At 43.5% G+C, this 21494-nt stretch overlaps 1 protein-coding gene across 1 annotated transcript in view; it reads right to left on the bottom strand.

Annotated features, from left to right (window-relative positions):
• LOC134341076 (cell division cycle protein 27 homolog) overlaps positions 1-21494 on the bottom strand; it is a 272971-nt gene that overhangs the window by 101824 nt on the left and 149653 nt on the right. The window contains exon 13 of the mRNA XM_063038824.1: positions 17180-17332. Within this exon, the coding sequence (XP_062894894.1) occupies positions 17180-17332 (153 nt within the window). The remainder of the gene's footprint in view (positions 1-17179; positions 17333-21494) is intronic.

The raw sequence follows: 21494 nt of genomic DNA, 5'->3' as shown, positions 1-21494 counted from the left end.
GCCAAGCCAAGAAATGGGAAGAGTGCTCCATCACTCAAGATCCTGTTTGATTTTGTCAAACAACTTGTAAAGGTAGCTTTGAACAATTGATCGAATGTAGGTGTGATAAATGTGCCTAAGTAAATGAAACCTGTTTGCGACCATTTAAAGGGGAAAACACCCAGAGTATCATGCTCCTGCTGCAGATTCCCCAGAGGCATAGCTCTGATTTAACAAAGTTGATTTTATAACCAATGTCGAGGAACCAACTAAAGAGCAGGCTATTCTGGACTGGGTTTTGAGCAATGAGGAAGGGTTAGTTAGCGATCTTGTCGTGAGAGGTCCCTTGGGTAAGAGTGACCATAATATGGTGGAATTCTTCATTAATATGGAGAGTGACATAGTTAATTCAGAAACAAAGGTTCTGAACTTAAAGAGGGGTAACTTTGAAGGTATGAGACGTGAATTAGCTAAGATAGACTGGCAAATGACACTTAAAGGATTGACGGTGGATATGCAATGGCAAGCATTTAAAGGTTGCATGGATGAACTACAACAATTGTTCATCCCAGTTTGGCAAAAGAATAAATCAAGGAAGGTAGTGCACCCGTGGCTGACAAGGGAAATTAGGGATAGTATCAATTCCAAAGAAGAAGCATACAAATTAGCCAGAGAAAGTGGCTCACCTGAGGACTGGGAGAAATTCAGAGTTCAGCAGAGGAGGACAAAGGGCTTAATTAGGAAGGGGAAAAAAGATTATGAGAGAAAACTGGCGGGGAACATAAAAATGGACTGTAAAAGCTTTTATAGATATGTAAAAAGGAAAAGACTGGTAAAGACAAATGTAGGTCCCCTGCAGACAGAAACAGGTGAATTGATTATGGGGAGCAAGGACATGGCAGACCAATTGAATAATTACTTTGGTTCTGTCTTCACTAAGGAGGACATAAATAATCTTCCAGAAATAGTAAGGGACAGAGGGTCCAGTGAGATGGAGGAACTGAGTGAAATACATGTTAGTAGGGAAGTGGTGTTAGGTAAATTGAAGGCAGATAAATCCCCAGGGCCAGATGGTCTGCATCCCAGAGTGCTTAAGGAAGTAGCCCAAGAAATAGTGGATGCATTAGTGATAATTTTTCAAAACTCGTTAGATTCTGGACTAGTTCCTGAGGATTGGAGGGTGGCTAATGTAACCCCACTTTTTAAAAAAGGAGGGAGAGAGAAACCGGGGAATTATAGACCGGTTAGCCTAACGTCGGTGGTGGGGAAACTGCTGGAGTCAGTTATCAAGGATGTGATAACAGCACATTTGGAAAGCGGTGAAATGGTCGGACAAAGTCAGCATGGATTTGTGAAAGGAAAATCATGTCTGACGAATCTCATAGAATTTTTTGAGGATGTAACTAGTAGAGTGGATAGGGGAGAACCAGTGGATGTGGTATATTTGGATTTTCAAAAGGCTTTTGACAAGGTCCCACACAGGAGATTAGTGTGCAAACTTAAAGCACACAGTATTGGGGGTAAGGTATTGGTGTGGGTGGAGAATTGGTTAGCAGACAGGAAGCAAAGAGTGGGAATAAACGGGACCTTTTCAGAATGGCAGGTGGTGACTAGTGGGGTACCGCAAGGCTCAGTGCTGGGACCCCTGTTGTTTACAATATATATTAATGACTTGGATGAGAGAATTAAATGCAGCATCTCCAAGTTTGCGGATGACACGAAGCTGGGTAGCAGTGTTAGCAGTGAGGTGGATGCTAAGAGGATGCAGGGTGACTTGGATAGGTTGGGTGAGTGGGCAAACTCATGGCAGATGCAATTTAATGTGGATAAATGTGAAGTTATCCACTTTGGTGGCAAAAATAGGAAAACAGATTATTATCTGAATGGTGGCCGATTAGGAAAAGGGGAGGTGCAACGAGACCTGGGTGTCATTATACACCAGTCATTGAAAGTGGGCATGCAGGTACAGCAGGCGGTGAAAAAGGCGAATGGTATGCTGGCATTTATAGCGAGAGGATTCGAGTACAGGAGCAGGGAGGTACTACTGCAGTTGTACAAGGCCTTGGTGAGACCACACCTGGAGTATTGTGTGCAGTTTTGGTCCCCTAATCTGAGGAAAGACATCTTTGCCATAGAGGGAGTACAAAGAAGGTTCACCAGATTGATTCCTGGGATGGCAGGACTTTCATATGAAGAAAGACTGGATGAACTGGGCTTGTACTCGTTGGAATTTAGAAGATTGAGGGGGGATCTGATTGAAACGTATAAGATCCTAAAGGGATTGGACAGGCTAGATGCAGGAAGATTGTTCCCGATGTTGGGGAAGTCCAGAACGAGGGGTCACAGTTTGAGGATAGAGGGGAAGCCTTTTAGGACTGAGATTAGGAAAAACTTCTTCACACAGAGAGTGGTGAATCTGTGGAATTCTCTGCCACAGGAAACTGTTGAGGCCAGTTCATTGGCTATGTTTAAGAGGGAGTTAGATATGGCCCTTGTGGCTACAGGGGTCAGGGTGTATGGAGGGAAGGCTGGGGCGGGGTTCTGAGTTGGATGATCAGCCATGATCATAATAAATGGCGGTGCAGGCTTGAAGGGCCGAATGGCCTACTCCTGCACCTATTTTCTATGTTTCTATGTTTCTATAAGGTGGTGCACTGATATAGCAAGGTTTGATAAGAAAATTAGAACATCATCTCCATACAATGTAATTTTATGTGACTTTAGTCCTATGTTTGCAGCAGATGTTTTGGGGTCTCGCTGAATAGCCTCAACCAATCACTAGAGTGAAAAGTAGTGGTGATAAAGGGCAGCCCTGCCAGCTGCCCCTCAGAATACTAAAATTATCTGTCCTAATACCATTAGTGAGAATCGCAGCCAAAGGGTCATTATAAAGAACCTTCACCCACTTAATAAAATTATTGCCTAAACCAAATTGCTCTAAAGTGAAAAAAAGATACATCCATTCGACACGATCAAAGGCCTTTTCTGCATCAAAGGAAACCACCAAGCCATCCACTGCCTATTGCTGACATGCCCGAATCACATTAAATAATCTTCTGATATTGTTAGATGACCTATGGCCTTCTACAAAACCCATAAAAGGTAACACAGTTTCTAATCGCAACGCTAAGATTTTAGGTAATTTAAAGTCAACATTTAACAATGAAATAGGCCTGTAGGAGGCACAAACTTCAGGCCTCTTTCTTTTCATAAGAATTAGGGAGATATTAGCTTCTCTCAATGATGGTGGGGAGGAGACCACAATTAAGTGCATGATTGAACATGTTTAGCATCGGCTCTGATAATAACCCAGTGAACTCTTTAGTCCTGATGTATTGATAATGGAGCATTGAGGAGGGGCTGTTGTTCAGAAGAAATGCCTAGGATATCTAAATTCCTGAAAAAGGACTCCATCCTAGATTGTGAGGAAATCTGCAGATGCCGGAAATTCAAGCAACACACGTAAAAGTTGCTGGTGAATGCAGCAGGCCAGGCAGTATCTCTAGGAAGAGGTACAGTCGACGGTTTGGGCCGAGACCCTTCGTCAGGACTAACTGAAAGAAGAGCTAGTAAGAGATTTGGAAGTGGGAGGGGGAGGGGGAGATCCAAAATGATAGGAGAAGACAGGAGGGGGAGGAATGGAGCCAAGAGCTGGACAGGTGATAGGCAAAAAGGGATATGAGAGGATCATGGGACAAGAGGCCTAGGGAATAAGAAAAGGGGGAGGGGGAAGCCCGGAGGATGGGAAAGGGGTATAATGAGAGGGACAGAGGGAGTAAAAGGAGAGAGAGAAATAAAGAATGTGTGTATATAAATAAATAAATAACCGAAGGGGTATGACGGGGATGTGGGGCATTAGCGGAAGTTTGAGAAGTCAATGTTCATGCCATCAGGTTGGAGGCTACCCAGATGGAATATAAGGTGCTGTTCCTCCAACTTGAGTGTGGCTTCATCTTTACAGTAGAGGAGGCTGTGGATAGATATATCAGAATGGGAATGGGACATGGAATTAAAATGTGCGGCCACTGGGAGATCCTGCTTTCTCTGGCGGACAGAGCGTAGGTGTACAGCGAAATGATCTCCCAGTCTGCGTTGGGTCTCGCCAATATACAGAAGGCCGCATTGGGAGCACCGGACGCAGTATATCACCCCAGCCGACTCAAAGGTGAAGTGTCTCCTCACCTGGAAGGACTGTCTGGGGCCCTGAATGGTAGTGAGGGAGGAAGTGTAAGGGCATGTAGCACTTGTTCCGCTTACAAGGGTAAGTGCCAGGAGGGAGATCGGTGGGGAGGAATGGGGGGTACGAACGGACAAAGGAGTCGCGTAGGGAACGAGTCCCGCGGAAAGCGGTGGGGGGGAGGGAAAGATGTGCTTAGTGGTGGGATCCCGTTGGAGGTGGCGGAAGTTACAGAGAATTATATGTTGGACCTGGAGGCTGGTGGGGTGGTAGGCGAGTACAAGGGGAACCCTATTCCTAGTGGGGTGGCAGGAGGATGGAGTGAGAGCAGATGTGCATGAAATGGGGGAGATGCATTTGAGAGCAGAGTTTATGGTGGAGGAAGGGAAGCCCCTTTCTTTAAAAAAGGACATCTCCTTCATCCTGGAATGAAAAGCCTCATCCTGAGAGCAGATGCGGCGGTGATGATGGAATTGCGAGAAGGGATGGCATTTTTGCGAGGGACAGGGTGAGAGGAGGAATAATCCAGATAGCTGTGAGAGTCAGTAGGCTTATAGTAGATATCAGTAGATAAGTGTCTCCAGAGATAGAGAAAGAAAGATCTAGAAAGGGGAGGGAGGTGTCAGAATTGGACCAGGTAAACTTGATGGCAGGGTGAAAGTTGGAGGCAAAGTTAATGAAGTCAACGAGCTCAGCGTGCATACAGGAAGCAGCGTCAATGCAGTTGTCGATGTAGCGAAGGAAAATTGGGGGACAGATACCAGAATAGGTTTGGAACATAGATTGTTCCACAAAGCCAATAAAAAGGCAGGCACAGCTGGGACCCATACAGGTGCCCATGGCTACACCTTTAGTTTGGAGGAAGTGGGAGGAGCCAAAGGAGAAATTATTAAGAGTATGGATTAATTTCGCTAGACAGAGCAGAGTGGTGGTAGAGGGGAACTGATTAGGTCTGCAGTCAAAAAAGAAGCGTAGAGCTTTGAGACCTTCCTGATGGGGGATGGAAGTATATAGGGACTGGACATCCATGGTGAAAATAAAGCGGTGGGGGCCAGGGAACTTAAAATCATCGAAAAGTTTAAGAGCGTGAGAAGTGTCACGAACATAGGTCGGAAGGGATTGTACATGGGGTGATAAAACAGTGTCGAGGTATGCAGAAATGAGTTCGGTGGGGCAGGAGCAAGCTGAGACAATAGGTCGGCCAGGACAGGCAGGTTTGTGGATCTTGGGTAGGAGGTAGAAACGGGAAGTGCGGGGTGTGGGAACTATAAGGTTGGTAGCAGTGGATGGGAGATCTCCTGAGCGGATAAAGATGGTGTGGGAGACAATAGCCTGGTGCTCCTTAGTGGGGTCACGATCGAGGGGTAAATAAGAGGAGGTATCCGTGAGTTGTTGCTGCGCCTCGGCAAAGTAGAGGTCAGTATTCCAGACTACAACAGCAACCCCCTTATCGGCGGGCTTTATAGTAAGGTTAGGATCAGTGCAGAGGGAGTGGAGAGCACAGCGTTCGGAAGGAGTGAGGTAGGAATGGGAACAATGTGTGGTGAAGTTGAGACAGTTGATATCCAGTCGGCAGTTAGCAATAAAGAGATCCAGAGCAGGCAGAAGACCAGAGCGGGGTAACCATGAAGATGAGGGTTGAAGATGGGAGAAGGGGTCATTGGTGGGGGTGGGAGAGTCCTTGCCGAAGAAGTAGGCTTGGAGACAGAGCCGGTGGAAGAAGAGTTCCGCGTCATGTCGAATGCGGAACTCACTGAGGTGTGGGCGCAGGGGGACAAAGGTGAGGCCCTTACTGAGTTCAGAGCGCACTGCCTCAGAGAGCTGAAGGTCAGAGAGGATGGTAAAGACCCAGCATGGATGAGAAGTGGGATCAGAGGGGGGAGGGGGAGGGAGGATTGTGGTGAGAGGAAGATGGAGCCTCTGAGAACCCAGGAGCTGACGGTGGGATCTGAGGGAGACGGGGTTGCAGAGTGGTGGTGGGGGAAGGGGAGACGGGAGTCACAATAGCAGCACATAAAGACCCAGCCCGGAGTTCAAGGCTGGAGTTGCAGTTGGTGGTTGCGCAATCACTTTGAAGGTGTTCATGGTCATTGCTGGAGTCCGGGTTTTGAATCTGCCCTGGGGTGTTAGTGCCGGCGAGATCAATGGCAGGGGCCGTAATCTGAAGTTCATGCCATCCTAGATTATACATCAATACTTTGCTCAGAATGATATAATTTAGAATAAAGATTCTTAAACACAACATTAATCATTTTAGAATTATTAGTGGGCTCCTGTCCCATCCCTAATTGAAGCAGTAGTCTGAGAGGCATTTTTCTTTCTAGCTACATAAGCCAAATACCTACCTGGGTTTTCACCATGTTCAAACAATCGTTGTTTAGCAAATGTCAATTTTCTTTTGGCTGCTTGTGTAAGTAAAGAGATTAGTGTACAGCTGTAACTTGGCTGTAGAAAGCTTATTAATATAATCCTTTTCAGCCGCCGCAAGCCGTGCTTCCACAAGGTGCCGCTGTTCCGCAGCTTGTCACTTCTTACTAGCAGAGTAGGAGATAATTAATCCCTTGCATAGGCCTTAGTGGCTTCCCAGAGCATCGATGGACTACTAGCTGATTTGGAATTAATAGACAGGAAAATTTTAAATTTGGAAGTAAAGCAGTCAGTAAATTTATTATCTTTTGGAATAAAAGAATTCAGCCTCCAATATCTAGATCGTGCTGAATTATCTTTGGGCTTAATATTTAAATACACTGCTGCATGGTCAGAAATAGTGCTATTTCCAACTGTGCAGGATACAACTAAATCTGAGAACGTTTTGGGGGTTAGAAAAAAGTTTATTCTGGTATTACTCTTGTGTGGATTAGAAAAAAATGTGAAGTCTTTGTCTGAGGGATTTAACAACCTCCAGACATCCACAAGTCCTAGTTCTCCCATGATTTGTTTGGACTGTGAGGAGAGGAATGGGGGACCACTAGGCACTCTGCCCATCAATGGGTCCATAAGATAATTAAAATCACCACCTACAATAATGTTTTGTATGGAAAAGCTTATAAGTTTGGAAAAAACATCTGTTAGGAATTTGAGAGGATGAGCTGGAGGGCAGTAAACATTGAGTACCATTTTCCTCTCCAGATAGTGATGCCTTAACAATCACATATCTCCCATACTTATCCTTAATGCAGTCTAATAACTTAAAAGGTAGCTTCTTCCTAATTAAAATGGCCACCCCCCTCCAACCTCTGGTATTGAAAGATGAAAAACAGACTTGATCAAATCCACTCTGTTGCAGTTTTAGATGCTCTTTATCATTTAAACATGTCTCCTGCAATAAGGCTATGTCCACTCTTTCCTTTTTCAGGTTTACATAGAAACATAGAAAATAGGTGCAGGAGTAGGCCATTTGGCCCTTCGAGCCTGCACCGCCATTTATTATGATCATGGCTGATCATCCAACTCAGAACCCCGCCCCAGCCTTCCCTCCATACACCCTGACCCCTGTAGCCACAAGGGCCATATCTAACTCCCTCTTAAACATAGCCAATGAACTGGCCTCAACAGTTTCCTGTGGCAGAGAATTCCACAGATTCACCACTCTCTGTGTGAAGAAGTTTTTCCTAATCTCGGTCCTAAAAGGCTTCCCCTCTATCCTCAAACTGTGACCCCTCGTTCTGGACTTCCCCAACATCGGGAACAATCTTCTTGCATCTAGCCTGTCCAATCCCTTTAGGATCTTATACGTTTCAATCAGATCCCCCCTCAATCTTCTAAATTCCAACGAGTACAAGCCCAGTTCATCCAGTCTTTCTTCATATGAAAGTCCTGCCACCCCAGGAATCAATCTGGTGAACCTTCTTTGTACTCCCTCTATGGCAAAGATGTCTTTCCTCAGGTTAGGGGACCAAAACTGCACACAATACTCCAGGTGTGGTCTCACCAAGGCCTTGTACAACAGCAGTAGTACTTCCCTGCTCCTGTACTCGAATCCTCTCGCTATAAATGCCAGCATACCATTCGCCTTTTTCACCGCCTGCTATACCTGCATGCCCACTTTCAATGACTGGTGTATAATGACACCCAGGTCTCGTTGCACCTCCCCTTTTCCTAATCGGCCACCATTCAGATAATAATCTGTTTTCCTATTTTTGCCACCAAAGTGGATAACTTCACATTTATCCACATTAAATTGCACCTGCCATGAGTTTGCCCACTCACCCAACCTATCCAAGTCACCCTGCATCCTCTTAGCATCCTCCTCACTGCTAACACTGCCACCCAGCTTCGTGTCATCCGCAAACTTGGAGATGCTGCATTTAATTCTCTCATCTAAGTCATTAATATATATTGTAAACAACTGGGGTCCCAGCACTGAGCCTTGCGGTACCCCACTAGTCACCGCCTGCCATTCTGAAAAGGTCCCGTTTATTCCCACTCTTTGCTTCCTGTCTGCTAACCAATTCTCCACCCACACCAATACCTTACCCCCAATACCGTGTGCTTTAAGTTTGCACACTAATCTCCTGTGTGGGACCTTGTCAAAAGCCTTTTGAAAATCCAAATATACCACATCCACTGGTTCTCCCCTATCCACTCTACTAGTTACATCCTCAAAAAATTCTATGAGATTCGTCAGACATGATTTTCCTTTCACAAATCCATGCTGACTTTGTCCGACCATTTCACCGCTTTCCAAATGTGCTGTTATCACATCCTTGATAACTGACTCCAGCAGTTTCCCCACCACCGACGTTAGGCTAACCGGTCTATAATTCCCCGGTTTCTCTCTCCCTCCTTTTTTAAAAAGTGGGGTTACATTAGCCACCCTCCAATCCTCAGGAACTAGTCCAGAATCTAACGAGTTTTGAAAAATTATCACTAATGCATCCACTATTTCTTGGGCTACTTCCTTAAGCACTCTGGGATGCAGACCATCTGGCCCTGGGGATTTATCTGCCTTCAATTTACCTAACACCACTTCCCTACTAACATGTATTTCACTCAGTTCCTCCATCTCACTGGACCCTCTGTCCCTTACTATTTCTGGAAGATTATTTATGTCCTCCTTAGTGAAGACAGAACCAAAGTAATTATTCAATTGGTCTGCCATGTCCTTGCTCCCCATAATCAATTCACCTGTTTCTGTCTGCAGGGGACCTACATTTGTCTTTACCAGTCTTTTCCTTTTTACATATCTATAAAAGCTTTTACAGTCCGTTTTTATGTTCCCCGCCAGTTTTCTCTCATAATCTTTTTTCCCCTTCCTAATTAAGCCCTTTGTCCTCCTCTGCTGAACTCTGAATTTCTCCCAGTCCTCAGGTGAGCCACTTTCTCTGGCTAATTTGTATGCTACTTCTTTGGAATTGATACTATCCCTAATTTCTCTTGTCAGCCACGGGTGCACTACCTTCCTTGATTTATTCTTTTGCCAAACTGGGATCTCTTGATGGGTGAATGACTCCCCTTAATGTTCCAAGTGCACAATTTTATTATATTACTGGTCATAACCCTTTATAACAATCATTTAACTCTGGAGGAGAAGAAACCCAACTCAAGATGAGCTGAGCAGCAATAGTGAACAAAAAAAACACAAAAAAGCACCAACAGCGCTGAACAAGAGGACTTACTCCACATTAAAGGGGATATCTGAACCTTCTAGCACCCCATATTCTGCCCCACTGCTAATATGGCATTTAACATAGTCAAAAATGAAAACAGGGCATAATTTATCAATCCACCAATTTGTTACTGTCACTCCTTCAGGCTGGAGCAGTACCGCTAATTTAAACAAATAATGAAACTACATTAATCAAACCAAACATGTTACCCATGTTATAAGATAACTTGTCGAGTAATGAAAAGGTAAAATAAAGCGACCATCGAGCATGTTATTGCCAATAACCAGGGCTACACAATATATACATTCTTTAGCCCAACGTGTCTACAGAAGTTTTAGCTTTGCCAGGAGAATCAAATGTCTTGGTGGTCCCATTGTAGGTGATTTTCAGCGCCGCTGGGTATAGTATAAAGTACTGGATTCCGGATTCCCTCAGCTGCTTCTTTACCTGGTCGAATTCCTTGTGCTTCTGAATAACGGCTGCCGAAAAATCTTGAAAAAACATACGCCTGGATCCCTCATCTATGAAAGCCTGGGATCAGTCCCACGGCATCTCGAAGCCTCCATCACTCTTTGCTTATCACAGAAATTATGGAACTGCACGAAGACAGGCCGAGGGTGTTGGTCTAGGCCCAGTTTTGGAGCCAGAGTACAATGAGCTCTTTCCACTTTAATGCCTCCAACCTTGGTTTCCAAATCAAGGAAATTAGGCAGCCAGCCCTCAAAACACTTTGCTGGCTGGCTGCCTTCTGTACCTTCAGGCAGACTGATAATTCATATGTTCTTTCTCCTACCTTTATTCTCAAGATCATCGATATAGTCAGACAGGATTTGAACTTGCTTTTCTAGCGCCCGGATGCAGCTTTGGGCTTGATCAGCTATATCTCTACGGCGGAAACTCGGCCCTCGGCCTCGCTCGTTCTTGTATCAAGTTTTAAGCTCCAGTGTGTGGTTTTGGAGAGTTAGAGAGAGTGGACCCAGCTTCTCGCCCACCATTTTGGATATATTCTTCGTAACTTCCTGAATTACTTGATGGAAGGCAGGGTCCAACGTGTTAGCATAGCTAGCAGGAGGTAGCTCCTCAGCCCTGGGAGAGCGCTCTGTGCAGTCCATCTTGGCTGTCTTTTTAGTGCTTTTCGAAGGTATGGTGTTGAAGCAGCTCAAAATAAATGCTCATCAATGGTCATGTTATTAAATCCGACACTGGGCATTTAAAAAAAAAAGTTGGAATGGATAGGTTTATATGCGAAATTATCTGTGTTGCGGTGCTCAGTTCAGCAAGCAGACCTTTCACTGCACCACCATCTTGAAAAAGCACAGAAGAGCATTATAACCTTTCTAAATGACTACCACCCAGTGGCACTTATATCCACAGTGATGAAGTGTTTTGAGAGGCTGGTGTTGAAGCATATCAGCTCCTGTTTGAATGGAGACTTGGATTCATTCCAATATGCCTGCAAAGCAACAGGTTTACAGCAGATGCGAGCTTGTTGGCTCTTCACACAACCCTGGAACATCTGGACAGCAAAGATGCATACATCAGGATGCTCTTTATTGATTACAGCTCAGCATTTAACACCATCATCCCCTGAAAACTAATTAGTAAACTCCAAATCCTGGGTCTCAATACCCCTTTGTGCAACTGGATCCTGGAGTTCCTCACTTGTAGACCCCAGTCAGTTCAGATTGGCAAAAATATCTCCTCCACAATCTCCATCAGCACAGGAACACTGCAAGCATGTGCTTAGCACCCACTCTACTCATTTTACACCTATGACTGTGTGGTTAAGTACAGCTCCAACACCATATCCAAGTTGACTGATGATACCAAGATAGCTAAGAAGAAGGAGCTTAGGAGGGTTAATGGCACCTAACGGTGATTCTTTTGCTTGTATCTTCGGAAACAGCTCTATTTTCATCTTTAAAATCTCAATTTTTCCCTTTCAGGGTTTTTTGAAGACCCTGACCTGGAGTTACACATTGACTACAGTTCTTTGAAGGAATGGAACCTGCTCTTGGGGTTTCACAAATGGTCGTGGTTTGGCACGCCAAAGGCTCGGCGTAGGTGGACCGAGTTTTTGTGGCTCTGGAGATGGGCGGATCAAAGGTCGGTATCCGGCAGATCGATGTGTCATGGGAGATCTAAGGCTGTGTGCCCAGAGACACGAGATCTTTGGGCACAGAGCTTGGAAAAAGCAATGCAATGGACTTTTAACATTGTAAACCAGCTCCCCTCTCACTGTGAAATGGAGACACCCCTTTCTCCCTTATTAGGGTGAGAGAGAGCCTGCCTATGTTGAATACCGGTCGAACAAAGTAGTCTTTAGAGTACTACAAGTCCCTGTCTTTGCTGTTGCTTTGCTCACGCTTGAGTGCTTGGTGGTGTGTGCTGATGCTTTTTTTGCTGGGGGGAGGGAGGATTGTTGTTTGCTGCTGCTTATGTGCGGGAGGGAGGGGAGCTGGGGTGGGTTCTTTGTGGTTCTAACATTTAACTATCATCCATTCTTTGAGGGCACTCCTCTGTTTTCATGGTTGGTTGTGAAGAATACAGCATTTCAGGATGTATATTGTATGCATTTCTCTGACATACATTAAGTATACTTTTGAATCAGGATACAGGAAAGAGAATGAAAACATGGCTGAGTGACTTAATAACAACAACCTCTGACTCAATGTCGTTAAGACCAAGGAACTGATTGTAGACTACAGGAGAGAGAAACCAGGGGTCCATGAGCCCGTAATCATTCGAGGATCAAGTGAGTAACTTTAAGTTCCTGGGTGTCACTATCACACACAACCTGTCCTGGATCCAATTAACAAATACTATTATGAAAAAAACACAACAGCACCTCTACTTCCTCAGGAGGGTGTGGAGGTTCAGTATGATATTCAAAACCTTGGCAAACTTCTATAGATGTGTGGTGGAAAGTGTACTGACTGGCTTTATTACAGTTTAGTATGGCAACACCAATGCCTCCGAGCAGAAAATACTGTGAAAAGGTAGTGGATTTGGCCCAGTATATCACAGGTAAAACTTTCCCAACAATTAAGCACATCTACTTGAAATATTGCTGTAGAAAAGCAGCATCCATCATCAAAGATCCTCACCACCCAGACCCTGCTCTTTTCTCATTGATGCCATCACATAGAAGGTACAACAGCCTCAGGACTCACAGCACCAGATTCAAGAACAGTTACTAGCCCCCAACCATCAGGCTCTTGAACAAAAGGGGATAACTACACTCATTTAAGGACGCCGTTATTTTGTTATTTGATGCTCGTTATTTATCGCGACAGGTGTCACCTGCTTTTCGAATGTTCGCTTTATGAAACCTCACTGTTATGAAAGACCTACATTAGTTACCTGTTTTCGCTAACAGAAGGTGTTTTCACTGTTACTAAAAAAGGCAGCGCGTGAAAAAAAAGCGGCGCACGCCCCGAGCAGCCGCTCCCCCCCCCCGGATTTGGAAGTGCATTCTAGCCGGCGTTGCTTAAACACGTGCCTATGAGCAGCTATTTGCAAGATGAGTTCTAGGGTATTGGAAAAGCCTGAAAGAGCTCATAAGGGTGTTACACTTAGCGTAGAACTAGACATAATTAAGCCTTTCGATCGTGGTGAATGAAGCAGGGACAAAGTGAGTTTGGCTTGTGGAAGTTGACGAAGATGATGTTGAAGAGGTTTTGGCATCTCATGACCAAGAACTGATAGATGAACAGCTGATGCAATTGGAAGAGGAAAGGATAACAATTGAAACCGAATGCAGTAGCAAACAGACCGAAAGTGAAGTCATCCAGGAACTGAATGTGAAACAACTGTGTGAGATTTTCGCTGCAATGATAAAGTACGACTTTAATTTTGAAAGGGTTCGTCGGTTTAGGGCATATTTGCAGGATGGTTTGAGTGCTTACAAAGTACTGTATGATCTAAAAATGTGCAAGGCTAAGCAGTCAAGCAAGCCTTCCACATCAGCCACAGCAGATGACGAACCTCGACATTCAACATTGAGGCAGGCAGACATAGAAAAAGATAGCCTACCAGCCCTGATGGAAAAAGACGATAAGATGACACCCCAGTGTCCCACCACCTCAACCCCCGGGCCGCGAAGAATGCAGCGGTGGCCAGAATGCACCCAGCACATCTTTAAGAAAAAAGCCGAAGTAAACAAGCTAATTAATTAGGTGTCACCCAGCACGTAAACGTTGGCCCAGTCAGAGGCGATTGCCGATTGCGTCGCCTCTGATCTGGGCCGACATTTACGTGCTGGGCGGCACCTAATTAATTAGCTTGTTTGTTTCTGCTTTTTTCTTAAAGAGGTGCTGGGTGCGCCCCGGCCGCCGCTGTACCCCTGTATGCTTCATAGATCGGTATCAGTTCGCTGCCTGAAGGATGGGGGCCACTGCACCACCCCAGTCTCCAACGACTCAGCCTAACACACCATCATCAGTGTGCTCAGGGCTGTCTTCCCGATTCGCGTAAGTGATACTACACTATACATACATTATTTCTACTTTATATCGGCTGTGTATTTTTACGTGTTATTTGGTATGATTTGGCAGCTTCATAGCTTAAAGGTTACTGGAGAGCGCTTGCGCCGTGTTTCTGTCGAGAGCATTTGTGTGAGATTTTCGCTACGGAGAACAGTGCGGCAATGATTGTGGAAAAGTTATTTCTACTTTATATAGGCTGTGTATTCATCATACCATTCCTGCTTTTACTATATGTTACTGTTATTTTAGGTTTTATGTGTTATTTGCATGATTTGGTAGGTTATTTTTGGGTCTGAAAATGCTCACAAATTTTTCCCATATAAATTAATGGTAATTGCTTCTTCACTTTATGACATTCCGGCTTACGAACCGTTTCATAGGAATGTTCTACCTTCGGATGGCGGGGAAAACCTGTATTTAGTTAAATCTATATTTGCACAGTTCTTTACAGTCTACTGCTCCTGATGTTTACAGTTACTGTGCTATAGATAGAATTGCTAAGTATACCCACAGAAAAATTATCTCAGGGTTGTAAACGGTAAAACGTACATACTCTGACAATAAATTTTACTTTGAACTTCACCTGTATTAAACTCTACCTACCATTTTTGTACATTATCAGCAGCTGATCTATATTCCATTGCATGCTTTGGCAAACTTCTACATTATCTCAATGACATTAGTCTTTAACCATCTGCGTACCATACATGTTTTTATTCAGATCATTTATATGGATCCCAAACTTCAAGGTACCAGTATGGATCCCTATGAAGTATCACTAGTTATGATCAGTCAGCTTGAATAAGACCCATAAGCACTATGCTTGAAGACTACGCTCTGTCTTCTATGGACAAGCCAATTCTGAATCTATCTTTTCCATATGCAATAGGTTTTAATGAGATTTCCCCCCCACACTCTGGCCACCAACAAAGGGCATCAAATGCCCCTCATACATTAATCCTTTCGTCCCTGAGATCATTCTCATACACCTCTTCTGTACTTCTCCAATATCAATCAAATCGTTCCTCATACATGGGAACCAAAACTGCTCAAAAAGGTCCAAATCTAATATTTTAAAAAGCCTCAGCATCACATCCTTACTTTTATATCCTAGTCTTCTCAAATGAATGCTGACATTGCATTGTCTTCCTTACTATCAACTCAACTTGCAAGGACCTGCCTGTGTTTAGGAATCATAGTAAATTATGGCAGAAGGCTATTCAGCTATTCTGTCCATGCCAGCCGAAATGGACTCAAATGCTAATATTACTTCAGCACACTCAAAATGCAGGAGGAACTCGGTAGGCCAGGCAGCATCTATGGAAAAAAACAGACAACGTTTTGAGCTGAAACCCTTTGACAGTCCTGCAGGACGAGCTGACTTTTTACATTTGCTTGATTATCAGCTCCCATAGTCCTACTTTTTTCCATAGATGCTACCTAGCCTGCTGAGGTCCTCTAGCATTTTGTATGTGTTGCTCAGATTGCCAGCATCCGCAGATTTTCTCTTGTTTGTGATTTGATTATAATTACTTCAAGGGTTTATAGCCTTAAAGGCCAAGTAAAGTATTTTATTTTATTTGCTAATAATTTCCTCATCTATTCCTTTGTCATATTGTATTATATATTTTTCTAATCTTTCTGTAATGTTGACCTCTCCAGATCAATCATAAGGTTCTATCATAGGTTCTATTATCTCTAGTTTAGGAAGACAGAATTAAGTGTTTCATTTTCTTTAAAAAGGGCAATCTTTTTATGAATACTCAACATCTTTTTCTTAAATGCCTTACACTGCCCAACACTAATTATCTTCAAGTAGCTGCTTACAGTCCCTTTTGCTTATAATTTACTGGCTTCAAAGCTTTCTGCCATTTTCATTGTTTTGTTTATAATGCATTCTTCCTTCTATGGCTTGTTTCACATTGATTTATTACATTTCCAAAATTACATTCTTACTTAACTCTTTGGTTGTTCAAGTTCACATCAGGATAGCGGGAAGCCCAGCTCTTGCTGCATGTCGTATGATTTTATCTTTAATTTTCTACTACAATACATACTCTTCAACAAGATCACTTACTGCTCCTTCAATTCAACCCATTTATTCCTTTTGACCGTACCAATATTTAATCAACTTGCACCACTGTAAGTTTAAAATGACTTAAAAACTTTAGCTCCCATTCAACTCTTCTTTCTGTGCCATCATTTTATTTCTTAGACACACAAGTAGGAATAAAGTTAGACACGTAATTGGCTTTATGAAAGAGGAGCTATGTTTGATGAACCCAAGTATTTTTTGAAAAACAGATTGGGCTGGTTAGAGAAGGTAAAAATTAAAGTACTGAGTTGCAAAGGTTAAGCACTCAAAATAATGGAAAGTGAGGTGTAATGAGAAAGTGAACTTATTTATTCCAGCAAGCATCTCTTAAATGTTTATATCTGAAGTGATCTAAGAATCCTGCCTCATAAGATTCAAAAAATAAGCACATAAAATCAAATAGTTAGAAAGTTAGGTGGTAAGCAGTTGATAAGCATCTCCCTTTATTGAGATGAGGGCATGTCAGTGAAACAAAAACAAAACCTAATCCAGACGACAGGGTAGATGTTTGAGATACACTTTGTTCTCACTACTCAAGAACTAGAGGGTACTGTTTCAGGATAAGAGATGGAAAAAGTGCAAAAGAAATTGAATATTTGGAATTATTTAACACTGAGTATTAAGGATAACATTAATATATTGATCACACAATATAAAGATCAGATAGCAATGAGATCAGCAATAACTATATCCTCTAATAATCAGGTATGGGGTATACCCCCTACTATTTATTCACTCTCATCATCTATTTTTCTGATCAAATTTTTCCATAAGGTTAATTCTGAAAATAACCATAATAAAAACCCTATGAATCAATTATAAGATAACTCACCTCTGGTGAATTTTTATCCATGTCTGTGAGATCCTTGGAGAGAAGAGAGAGTGAGACATCCTTCTGCAGGTGCCACAATGTGGTGGAATAAATCTCCATACCTTCCACTTGATAACTTTCAATATGCCTCACTTCTGAAAATATCCTCTCTGCCTAAAACAAGAAATAATTTTCGATACAGAATGACACTACTACACAAAGAACAACTTGAATTAAAAGTAGAATATGGAAGGCCAATAGTTATTGTGGGATGAGCTCACCTTTTACATTTGCTTGACTAGTGAGCAGCTCCCACTGGCAATAACAATAACAACTCCTAATGACTGTTAAATACAGCAACAATAAAATTACACTACCACTTCTGAATATTCATCAAGCTGTATTTCATTTTATGGAACAGTTTAAATTTGTTAAAAAATTCCTGCTATGGGTTGCTCGATCAAGACAATTTTGAACTCCATGTTATTATTCAATACACTGAGCTACCTGGGGAAAAGGTGAGTGACACTTTGATAAAGAGGAATTTATTTATCCTAAGGATGTTACTTAAATACAATGCAAATTATTGTTAGTCTTCAAATAGACAAAATATTTAGTGAAGATAGGTGGAAATCACAACATATGTTATGATGCACAGAAGGTAATGAAAATGCTGCTGGCTTTAGAATAATCATATAGAAATCTCGCAATTAATTCTAACAATGAACACAATTGTCCTTCTTAATACTTAGTGGAGATGCTCCTCCTCTGTGGTTATTATTTAAAACTCCACAGGCCTAAGTCAGATGCTGCACTGATAAAGTTAGCTCTTAGCTTGGCTCTGAAATTTCGCCTTTTCATCCAGGCTCGGGCCAAGGAAGAAACAAAGAAGACTTGAAAATGTGGTGCTTTTAGTGTTGGGGTAAAAGTTAATCATAATTTTTATGATGTAGTACTCTAACCAACAGAATGAAAGATTGGGGTAAGAGTCTTTACATGTTGTTCTAAGTGTTTCATAGAACATAGAATAGTACAGCACAGAACAGGCCCTTCAGCCCACAATGTTGTGCTGACGCTTAAACCTCACCTCCCATATAACCTCCACCTTAAATTCCTCTATATACATGTCTAGTAGTCTCTTAAACTTCACTAGTGTATCTGCCTCCACCACTGACTCAGGCAGTGCATTCCACACACCAACCACTCTCTGAGTAAAACACTTTCCTCTAATATCCCCCTTGAACTCCCCACCCCTTACCTTAAAGCCATGTCCTCTTGTATTCAGCAGTGGTGCCCTGGGGATGAGGCACTGGCTGTCCACTCTATCTATTGCTCTTAATATCTTGTATACCTCTATCATGTCTCCCCTCATCCTCCTTCTTTCCAAAGAGTAAAGCCCTAGCTCCCTTAATCTCTGATCATAGTGCATACTCTCTAAACCAGGCAGCATCCTGGTAAATTTCCTCTGTACCCTTTCCAATCCTTCCACATCCTTCCTACAGTGCAGTGACCAGAACTGGACACAGTACTCCAAGTGTGGCCTAACCAGAGTTTTATACAGCTGCAGCATTACCCTGCGACTCTTAAACTCTATCCCTCGATGTATGAAAGCTAATGCCCCATAAACTTTCTTAACTACCCTATCTACCTGTGAGGCAACTTTCAAAGATCTGTGGACATGTACACCCAGATCCCTCTGCTCCTCCACACTACCAAGTATCCTGCCATTTACTTTGTACTCTGCCTTGGAGTTTGTCCTTCCAAAGTGTACCACCTCACACTTCTCCGGTTTGAATTCCATCTGCCACTTCTCAGCCCACTTCTGCATCCTATCAATGTCTCTCTGCAGTCTTCGACAATCCTCTACACTATCCGTAACACCACCAACCTTTGCGTCATCTGCAAACTTGCCAACCCACTCTTCTACCCCCACATCTAGGTTGTTAATAAAAATCACGAAAAGTAGAGGTCCCAGAACCGATCCTTGTGGGACACCACTAGTCACACCTCTCCAATCCACCAAAATCCTGTGCTTTCTGCAGGCAAGCCAATTCTGAATCCACCTGGCCAAACTTCCCTGGATCCCATGCTTTCTGACTTTCTGAATAAGCCTACCGTGTAGAACCTGGTTAAATGCCTTACTAAAATCCATGTAGATCACATCCACTGCACTATCTTCATTTATGTGCCTGGTCACCTCCTCAAAGAACTCTATCAGGCTTGTCAGACACAATCTGCCCTTCACAAAGCCATGTTGAGTGTCCCTGATCAGATCATGATTCTCTAAATGCCCACAGAACCTATCTCCAAGAATCTTTTCCAATAGCTTTCCCACCACAGACGTAAGGCTCAATGGTCTATAATTACCCGAACTATCCCTACTACCTTGTCCGGACAAGGGACAACATTCGCCTCCCTCCAATCCTCCAGTACCATTCCCGTGGACAATGAGGACATAAAGATCCTAGCCAGTGGCTTAGCAATCACTTCCCTCGCCTCGCGGAGCAGCCTGGGGAATATTCCGTCAGGCCCCGGGGACTTATCTGTCCTAATGTATTTTAACAACTCCAACACCTCCTCTCCCTTAATATCAACATGCTCCAGAACATCAACCTCACTCATATTGTCCTCACCTTCATCAATTTCCCTCTCATTGGTGAATACCGAACAGAAGTATTCATTGAGGACCTTGCTCACTTCCACAGCCTCCAGGCACATCTTCCCAGCTTTATCTCTAATCAGTCCTACCTTCACTCCTGTCATCCTTTTTTGCTTCACATAATTGAATGCCTTGGGGTTTTCCTTTACCCTACTCACCAAGGCCTTCTCATGCCCCCCTTCTTGCTCTCCTCAGCCCCTTCTTAAGCTCCTTTCTTGCTTCCCTATATTCCTCAATAGACCCATCTGATCCCTGCTTCCTAAACCTCATGTATGCTGCCTTCTTCCACCTGACTAGGTTTTCCACCTCACTTGTCACCCATGGTTCCTTCACCCTACCATTCTTTATCTTCCTCACCGGGACAAATTTATCCCTTACATCCCGCAAGAGATCTCTAAACATCGACCACATGTCCATAGTACATTTCCCAGCAAATAATTCATCCCAATTGACACCCGCAAGTTCTAGCCTTATAGCCTCATAATTTTCCCTTTCCCAATTAAACATTTTCCACAAGACCATAACACCATAAGACAAAGGAGCAGAAGTCGGCCATTCGGCCCATCGAGTCTGCTCTGCCATTTTATCACTAGCTGATCCATTCTTCCATCTAGTCCCACTACCCTGCCTTCTCACAATAACCTTTGATGCCCTGGCTACTTAGATACCTATCAACTCTGCCTTAAATACACACAAGGACTTGACCTCCACTGCCACCCATCGTAACAAATTCCACAGATTCTCTACTTTTCTGTCCTGTCCTCTCTGATTCTATCCTTTTCCATGATAATGTTAAAGGTCAGGGAGCGGTGGTCACTGTCCCCAGATGCTCACCCACTGAGAGATCTGTGACCTGACCCGGTTCATTATCTACTACTAGATCTAGTATGGCATTTCCGCTAGTCGACCTGTAAACATACTGTGACAGGAATCCGTCCTGGACACACTTAACAAATTCTGCCCCGTCTAAACCATTGGAATTAATCAGGTGCCAATCAATATTAGTGAAGCTAAATAACAACCCTGTATTTTTGCGCTTTTCCAAAATCTGCCTCCCAATCTGCTCGTTGGTATCTCTGCTGCTACCAGGGGGTCTATAGGATACTCCCAATAGAGTAATTGCTCCCTTCCTGTTCCTGACTTCCACCCATACTGACTCAAAAGAGGATCCTGCTACATTACCCATCCTTTCTGTAGCTACATTAGTATCCCTGACCAGTAATGCCACCCCTCCTCCCCTTCCCCCCCCATCCCTTTTAAAGCACTGAAATACAGGAATATTGAGAATCCATTCCTGCCCTGGTGCCAGCCAAGTCTCTGTAATGGCCACTACATCATAATTCCATGTATGTATCCAAGCTCTCAGTTCATCACCTTTGTTCCCTGATGCTTCTTGCATTGAGGTACACACATTTCAGCCCTTCTACCTTACTACCTTTACACCCTTTATTCTGCTTCTCTTCCCTCAAAGCCTATCTATATGTTAGATCTGGCTTTACTCCATGCACTATACTTGCAGTTCTCTCATGACCTTTATCCTCCTCCACTTCACTATCTGCTCTAACACTCTGGTTCCCCTCCCCCTTCAAGTCTAATTTAAGCCCCCCAGAGCAGCACTAGCAAACCTTTGCGCAAGCATGTTAGTCCCCCTCTATTTCACCAGTCGGAACAGGTCCC

The sequence above is a fragment of the Mobula hypostoma genome, chromosome Y (genome assembly GCF_963921235.1).
Source record: "Mobula hypostoma chromosome Y, sMobHyp1.1, whole genome shotgun sequence".
Taxonomy (NCBI): Eukaryota; Metazoa; Chordata; class Chondrichthyes; order Myliobatiformes; family Myliobatidae; genus Mobula; species Mobula hypostoma.
This window is presented reverse-complemented; position numbering and strand designations above follow the sequence as displayed.